Here is an 8,213-nt window from a genome sequence, read left to right on the forward strand (position 1 = left end):
TCTGCATCTTCACCTGAAGGTCAGATGTTCTCCGTCATCTCCAAGAGGACTGAACTGTGGGGATGACCTTTCCAGAGGTCAGAGGTCACTGAACTTCCATAAACGTGAGGCAGACGGCTCAGATGAACTCAGATGAACTCTGATGAAGTCTGCAGCTCACCTCGGACTCCAACATGTCCGGACACGTTCCCGCTGAAGTCACCACCAGGCTCACTTCCTGTGTTTGGTTGATCATTTATGAAGGTCCCACCTCCAGTAAACGTCTCCACGGAGACCTGTTCATGTCTGACAGATGATTTTAAGTGAATCTGAATCCAGACAGGCTGTCGTCATGGTAACCTGGTTTGTCAGTGGTGTTTTAAGGGTTAAATATGTTAAAGTAAGATCAATGAGATATTTAGAAACTTGAATTCATATGAAGTGATATGAAGTCCAACATTAACAGCCTGTTTTAAAACCGTCTCACATTTTAAATAACAAACAAATCGTTTGATTGATTTTTGCTTCGTCATGGTTTCGCTCCTTTTGTCCCTCCGGCGCTCCGTAGAAACCTTCCTCTGTTTTCTTCGTCTCCCTCCTGCTTTTCTCGTCTTTCTGGTCGTGACGTGAGCTGCCTGCGTTCCTCGCATTCCTCCAGCCCCGCCCACTCCCGTCTGTGGGCGTGGCTTCTCACCTGCTGGTGATGCAGGTGTGAGTGGAAGGATCAGCCCAGAGGAGTCCCTGCAGGGGAGTGAGGATTCTCCTGCGATGACGCAGAGTCTATTTTTACCTCGTCTGATGCTCCACCCTTTCAGCGCCGCCACCTTCAAACCAAAACAAACACAGGCGGGGGCGGGGTGCTCCTCCGGGGGGCTTATGGAGCCTGATGAAAAATGGATTATGTCTGCATGTAGCAGAGATGCTGCGTCTCTGAGAGTCCGGGATGATCCCTTTGAAATGAGATGGCAGCGGTTGAAAGCAGCGGCGGACGGAGGCTCAACGCCGCCGCCTGTTTTCATCACGGCCGCCGCCGCCTGATCCCTGACGCTTTCATCTTCTCTGGCCGTCCGTCCTCCCAGCAGAATGCTGGACTCCTTCCTGAGCTGCAGCTTCACGTGGCCGGGCCTCGGCTCCAACGGCCTCTCAAATGTCACGGCCGCATTGTGCACGCCGCGGGACAGCTGCTGCCCACACCCCCCCGACGGGGACGCTCAGCTCTGAAGGTCGAGACCCAAACCAACGTCTCTGAGGTTCCTGCTGAAGGTTTCTGTCATCAAACACAAGACGGTGACTCCTACAAAATAAAAGCTCTGCTCTGACTGAAGAGGTTTAGCTGAGGAGACTCGGCTCACAGATACCTGCACCACTGACGTGATGACCTGATGACTTGACGACCTGAAGACCTGACGACCTGTCAGACTGACGACCTGATGACTTGACGACCTGAAGACCTGACGACCTGACGACCTGTCAGACTGATGACCTGATGACTTGACGACCTAACAATCTGATGACCTGACGACTTGACGACCTGATGACCTGTCAGACTGATGACCTGATGACTTGATGACCTGAAGACCAGACGACCTGATGACCCGTCAGACTAATGACCTGATGACTTGATAACCTGACGACCTGATGACCTAATGATCTGATGACTTGCACCACTGACGACCTGATGACCTGACGACTTGACGACCTGAACAAGAGTTTGTGACCCAACGATTTGTTTTAGAGTGAGAGGACATCAGCGGCTGGATGGAACCAGATGACTTGTGGATTGCTAGCTAACGTTGAGGTCATCATGCTAACCGTGTCCGTTAGCTTCTCTGCCCAAACAGATACGGCTTCATGGAAAAGTTTCCTTCTCCGCTGGTAGTGATGGAGCAGCTTCTCCTCCATCAGACGTCGTCTCCTCTCTCAAACCTGCTTTAACGTCGTTCTGGATCCTCTGATTGGTCCATCTGGCAGCAGCGTTCTCTCCTGTTTCCCATCATGCTCCAACCGTTTCTCAGCTGTAAATAAACACATTTTTTATTTGTTCTTTTTCATAAATGAACTTCTGAAATTGGAGGAGGAGTTTCAGCTCGTGTTGGGACTGTTCACAGCGAGGACAGAGCAAGATGGCGTCACAGCACGGCGGCGGCCCGGACGCCAGCAGCCGCTCAGCTGGTGTGACACCGGACCATCTGTGGACCTGATTATCCCAGAGAGCTGCAGGAACACGCAGAGATACGTTCGTGTGTTTGTGTTGGGACATAATCGCTCCTTCAGTCTCAGAGACACAAACGGAAGCTCGACGTCATTCTTCCATCTTTGGAGGACTCTCACCTCGCCGCCTCACTACAAATAAACTGACAGGAAGTTCTTTTGTATTCATGTAGTTATTGAAGATCTGCTGTTTTTCTGATATTCACGTGTGATTTCGAGTCATTTTCCAGGTTATTCCAACACCACATGATCACAGGATTTTCCTAAAATAGAGTTTTTCTCTGAGGAGCTTCAACCCGTTGGTGAAGATGGTTCTAAATAAGAACAAAATCCACCGTTTTGAAATAAAAACAAATTCATAACTAATAAAAAGTCATTTCAGTCAAGATTCAAGTACGTTTTCATCCAGATCCCATGATATTTAAGAGGTGAAGGACCAAAACATGCCAGAAATCTGCTCCTAGTTTGGCCCTTCTGTCAAATTTTAGAACTGTGGCCCACGAGTGAGAAAGTTTTCCCACCGACGATCTACAGAATCTGAATTCAAATTATTTATTTCAAGTAATTAAAACCCTTTGGGTCCAGATGACCCCACCCACATATTGATGTGGTTCCTTCCATGACAAATGTGGACGAAGGTGGACAGGATTTTATGTCTGCCATGGACATTAGTGAAACTCAAAAATCATAAAAGGTTCAATCTGGTGGGGTCCAGATGACCCCTCTTATAATGTAAACAGTCCAAGGAGAGCAGAACGGTTTTAAGGAATACAACCAACAGAGGTCTACGTCCGTCCAAAGATACGTCAGACATAGAATAACCAGGCATCAAATCATAGATAGCTTGAAAAGGGAGTGTGGGGAAACGAACTTATATAATCCGACCCCGGCTCTACCGAACCGTTTCCTTAACATTAAGTATCATTTTTGGTTCATAAACTTCTTGTTGTTTGAAGAAATTCTAATTGGAGAAAACTTCATGGATTTGTCAAACTGGATCTCTGACATTACCCGTTCATCATGTTGCCATGGAAACCCTGCACAAGTCTTGCCTCAGCCTGGAACCGTTTCCCACTTCCGTACGTTCCATCAGTGGAGAGAAGTTCTGAGATGAAAGAAACCTGGAAGGAAACTTCAGAACCACGAAAACATCTGGAAGAGAATCGCAGCTCATCTGATTCTGCCAAATCAGAAACACGGTGACCAAATCCAGGACATCAATTACCTCACAGAGAGAATGTGAAACTCATAGTTACGTCATAGAGACTCCATCTCCATAGCAACCATAATACATTTTACACGTCTGAGGTTGAAGGATCCATGATCCAGTTTTCATACCAAAACATCAAACCTGATCTGACACTTTTCCATAGCGACGCCAGTTCTGCAGCCCTCATGGCCTCATTGTTGCCATGGCAACATGTGACGATGTCTTGAATGCAGAAACGTCACAGAAACATTTCCTGTTCTGCCGGTTTTGAACGTTTCTGCTTCACGGAAACTCGAGCCTCACAGTTTCTTATTGACGAGCGGAGGACCCCGAATGCATCGCCATGGAAACAAGAAAGATGGCCGACGTGTTTGGACAATGAGGCTTCTGTGTTTGTGTTTTTAGAGTATGGAGTTTAAGTTGAGGCGTTTCCACAGCAACATAACCTAATGGGAGGAGTCAGTGAGGTTTGGAAAGTGTCTGTCTAGACCAGCGTTCTGCAACCAGCGGCTCCAGATCCACCTGCGGATCCAGATCCACCTGTGGATCCTCGAACAAACATAAAATCAGTCATGGAGACGGCTGACCCGCCATGTCGACCCTCAGAGTCAGCAGCTCCGCCTAAACAAAACTACCTAAAGAAAACAAACAAAGCACACAAACTAAGACTACCAAACCCAAACTAACATAACAAAACCCAGCAGTGTAAGACTGCTGAGGGGAAACAGGAGAAAAAAATAAATTATAAATAAAATTGTAGTTTCTCAAAGTAAGGATTTATTGATTTAGTTAAATGAATAAATTGATGTCTGAGGTTCACATAGATGATAAACTATGGAGGTTTTCACATCCTGTTGACCTGAAGACGTCTGGTTTGATCGACTCTACGTTACTTTGGTAAAAAGCGGTTAGACGGCACCGGCCCGTCCACACATGAACCCGGTTCTACAGCTCATGAAGGGAAGCACAGACCAGTTCAGCTGGAGTTTGTTTTATTAAAAAGATCAGGGTGCAAATATCAAATAAAAAAAAATAAAGACAAGCATATCATTTAGAAGCATTTAATACAAACTTAACAATATAAACTATTTCAGTCCCTCTTGACGTTAAGACACTGACTCAAAATACTTTGTTAGACCGTCTCATTTATCAAGTATTGCACAATGTAGGTACAAAATTAATATTCATAAGATTACATGTTCTCCATCGTTTAGCAAAAATCTTCAGCCTCTGAACAGAAAATACGATTCATCTTTGAGAAAAGCAAACGTTTGAGTTCCAGCGTGGAGGAAAGGTCCGAGCGCCCAGTCCGTCTAAAAAGGAACAGAAGAAGCTGCAGCGGCGCCGCTCGCCCCGGAGTAGTAAAAAGATAGAAATGCAACACCATGTCATAGAAACAATATAGACTCTGATATCTTACAAACTCTGTACTAAATTAAATTATATGTTAGAAAAAGAGCCAGGAACCCACGAGAGCCGATTCCTAAAAACCAGCCGAGGCCGGATCTCCACGGAACTCCACGGATCTCCACGGATCTCCACGGATCTCCACGGATCTCATCGTCTCAAAGTAAAAAACTTGTGCTTGTTGGCAAAAAGGAAAACGGAAAAACGATGATGCGTGAAGTCAGGGCGCCGCCCACAAGCTGTGACATGCACGCCAGTCTGGTCCTCCTGTGCGTTTTTGCTTTTCCTTCTCGGCGCCGCCCGGCCACGGCGGCGGCTCAGTTGGCCATGACGGGCTGGAACTGCTGGTTGGAATAGGCCACACCCCCCAGGCCCAGCCCGTCCATCAAGGACTTCTCGCTCAGGCCGCCGTAGGCCGCCAACACGTCGAAGGCATTGTTGTACTGCAGCGCCCCCAGGCCCAGAGACCCCTCCCCCGGGAAGACAGCGCCGGGGCTGGCCTGACCCTGCAGGCTGGAGAAGACGAACTCCTTGGCGTTGGGGGAGAGGGCGGAGCTCTTGGGCTGGCCCGGCCCGTACAGAGAGTGCATGGAGGAGGACATGGCTTTCTGCTTCAGGAGGTTCAGCCCCAGGTTGCTGGTGGGGGAGGCACGGGCCGCCTTGCTGCTGGCCCCCCCGCCGCCGGCGCCGCTGCGGCTGCTGCTCTTCATCTTCGTGGAGCCGAACTTGGTGGCGGCGAAGGTGGCGGTGGTGAAGGTGAGGGGCTGGGCGGAGCGCGGCATGAAGGACGGGCTCACCGCCGCCGACTGTCCGAAGGGCGGGGAAGGCGAGCTGGACTCGGGCGACGCCCCCGCCGGGTCACTGATGGGCATAAAGACCTGGGCCTCCGGGTTGAAGCTGTTCTTGATCTCCCTGTCCAGCTCGGAGCCGTTCTCGCCATTGTCGTCCACGTACAGCACCTTCACCGCCCCCTTCTCCCCGATCTGGTAGGACACCTCGAACGGGTCGATCCACACGCTCAGGTCCTGGGGGAGGTTGTTCCGGACGTCCTCGATGTCCAGCCCGCTCTCCTTGGCCGCCTGCTCCACCACCGGGTCCACCTTCTCGCCCACGTGGATGCACCGGAACCCGGACCCCTTGTAGGGCTTCTCGGGGTACCAGTGGCCGTCGTACTTCCGCTTCAGCTGCCGCTCCAGCTCCTCCCCGAAGATGTTCACGCGCCGTCTGGGAAGCTTGTTGTACAAATAGGAGATGATGAAGTTCAGGGCGACTTGGATTTCCAGCTGCATGTCTGCTTCCGGGATGGGGAGGAACCTCCGCGCGGGGGGGCGGGAATCAGCAGGACGTCTTCAGCAGGTTCGGTCCAGGATCCTGAAAGAGAGTAGAGACGGTCAGAGGGGACTAGGGGCACCTGGTGCTAGGAACGGACACCTGCAGGGCCACCCGGGGGCACGCGGGAGCACCCCGACACCCGAGGGGCCACGCGGGAGCACCCCGACACCTGCGGGGCCACGCGGGAGCACGCGGGAGCGCCCGGACTCACCGACACCCCGGGGCTACCCGAGGACAAGCAGACACCTGGAGGGTCGCGGGGCCACTCGGGGACACCCGCCAGCGCCCGGACACACAGAGGTACGCGGGGACACTGAGGGGCGCGCGGGAGCGCCCGATCGTCGGGCGGGCGCGCGGGGCCTGACCTCTACCGGGTGTCCGCACCAGCCCCCCCGCTTTGTAACGCGTTACATAATCCGCGTTACCGAGCACAAAGACGGACGTTCCTCCGTGCACCGGGTTCTCGGAGGAACGTCCGTCTCTGTGCCGCAGACGTCAAACATCTACGGATCCGGAGGAACTCCGGGAGGATTCGTCGGTTCCGCTCCGCCGGTTTGTTATGGCGGCGGTCGGATGAACTGGACTCACATCGAGGTTCTCCGCCGCTCCGTCTCGCCGCTCTCTCCTGGAGAATTCCGAGGACGAGGAATAAAAAAGCCTCGGTTCCGGTGTCGTGTCCGTTCCTGCTGCGGGGGGAGGAGGACCGGGTCCGGTTCGTGGCGCTGACTCCCCGCGGATGGGAGTTTTTACAACTCTGCCCTTTAAAACTTCGGGGATCTGCTTTTATAGTCCTCCTCCGCCACGGACACCGTGAAGGTGGTGATGCGGCTCGCAGAGGTCAACACCCAGAGGCGCGTTTCTATTGGACGGGAGCGTCTACGTCACGGGCAAACACGTTTTCTGCGGCAGTGATTGGCTCCGACGGCTGTCAATCATCCGCGGGTTTCTGTACAGCAGAGGTTCGTCTTTCAGGTTCTTCTGCGGGAGAATCTTCGCTTTTACTCGGTTTATACTCGGTATTTTAGAAAAATACAACATGAACATTTTAGAGAATAACTTACTGGTTAAAAATTACAATTCATAAAATTTACTAAAGATATTTTTGTTCACAGAAACAAACGAGTGACAATAAAATAATTAAATGTAAGTAATTTAAATCAGTTTCAGAACTGTTGTTACTCTAATCCAGATTCAACCCGAATTTAGTTTCACTCGTCTGAATCTGGGATGAACGGGTCTAGTTTTTGTCTCCGGCGGAAGGATCCCCCAGCCCGAGGTGGTGTTTCTCCCTTCTGTGACATTTGGATGTTTTTCTGTTTCAGAGCAGAAGCTTCTCCGGTGCTCAGACCGGCCGGTGGACGTGTTCTCCGTTCTTTAAACCGAAAATCTCTTACATAACCCGCTGAGCTGGACCCGAGGTCCGAGGAATGAAGGAATGTTCCTGTTTTTGAAAATGTTATGGAAGGGGAAAAGGGACAAAATTATAGCGGCCATAAAACACATATTATTCAATAAATCACTCAACGCAAAAACATATTAGAGATCAATACGAAAGTCAATACAACTAATAATAGAAACGACATTAAATCAACTAGTCACATAATGTTAAACACACACAAAACTAAAGAAAAATGCAATATTAATTATTATAATAATAAGGAAAAAATATTACTAGAAATGAAAATTAAACGATAACAACTTACAATTAAAAAGGTGAACAAAAGTCATCACCCAAAAAGTGACGTCTTTTACAGATTCTTATTTTGCTTCATTTTTAACGTCAAACGTTTTAACGTTTTTGATTACTGGAAATTAAATTTGGTTTCCTGAATGTTTTTGTTTTTAATATTCTAGAATTCAGTTTTTATTCCTAAAATGTGATGTTTTATTTAGCTTTTGTTTTACTTTTTCATTGTTGTGATTTTTAATTTGATTTTTTCATTTAGTGATTTCTTGATGTGATTTGAACTTCAGGGCCACCATACAATTATTGTCTGATTGCTGAAAGCAATCAGAGTATGTTGTTGTAATTCTTTATTATATTTTATTATTATTATTTTTATTATATTTTATT

General features: G+C 49.1%; 1 protein-coding gene and 1 long non-coding RNA gene across 2 annotated transcripts in view; both read right to left on the minus strand.

Moving 5' to 3' along the window:
• Positions 1 to 1,998, minus strand: part of LOC112141813 — a 5,569-nt gene extending 3,571 nt beyond the window's left edge. The window contains exon 1 of the long non-coding RNA XR_004949804.1: positions 14 to 1,998. This is a non-coding gene — a long non-coding RNA (uncharacterized LOC112141813). The remainder of the gene's footprint in view (positions 1 to 13) is intronic.
• A 2,377-nt stretch (positions 1,999 to 4,375) lies between these two features.
• LOC112141842 (protein Tob1) lies at positions 4,376 to 6,919 on the minus strand. Its single transcript, XM_024265008.2, has 2 exons — positions 6,728 to 6,919; positions 4,376 to 6,178 (listed from the first exon to the last, which is right to left on the minus strand). Exon 2 carries the CDS (start codon positions 6,094 to 6,096, stop codon positions 5,125 to 5,127), a length of 972 nt encoding a protein of 323 aa, XP_024120776.1. The 5' UTR covers positions 6,097 to 6,178; positions 6,728 to 6,919; the 3' UTR covers positions 4,376 to 5,124.
• Between the last annotated feature and the right edge of the window lie 1,294 nt (positions 6,920 to 8,213).

The sequence above is a fragment of the Oryzias melastigma genome, linkage group LG19 (assembly GCF_002922805.2).
Source record: "Oryzias melastigma strain HK-1 linkage group LG19, ASM292280v2, whole genome shotgun sequence".
NCBI classification, from domain to species: domain Eukaryota; kingdom Metazoa; phylum Chordata; class Actinopteri; order Beloniformes; family Adrianichthyidae; genus Oryzias; species Oryzias melastigma.

What these genes read in the sequence shown, in the direction of transcription:
- LOC112141842 (XM_024265008.2), bottom strand. Translation starts at nt 6,096, where the DNA reads ATGCAGCTGGAAATCCAAGTCGCCCTGAACTTCATCATCTCCTATTTG.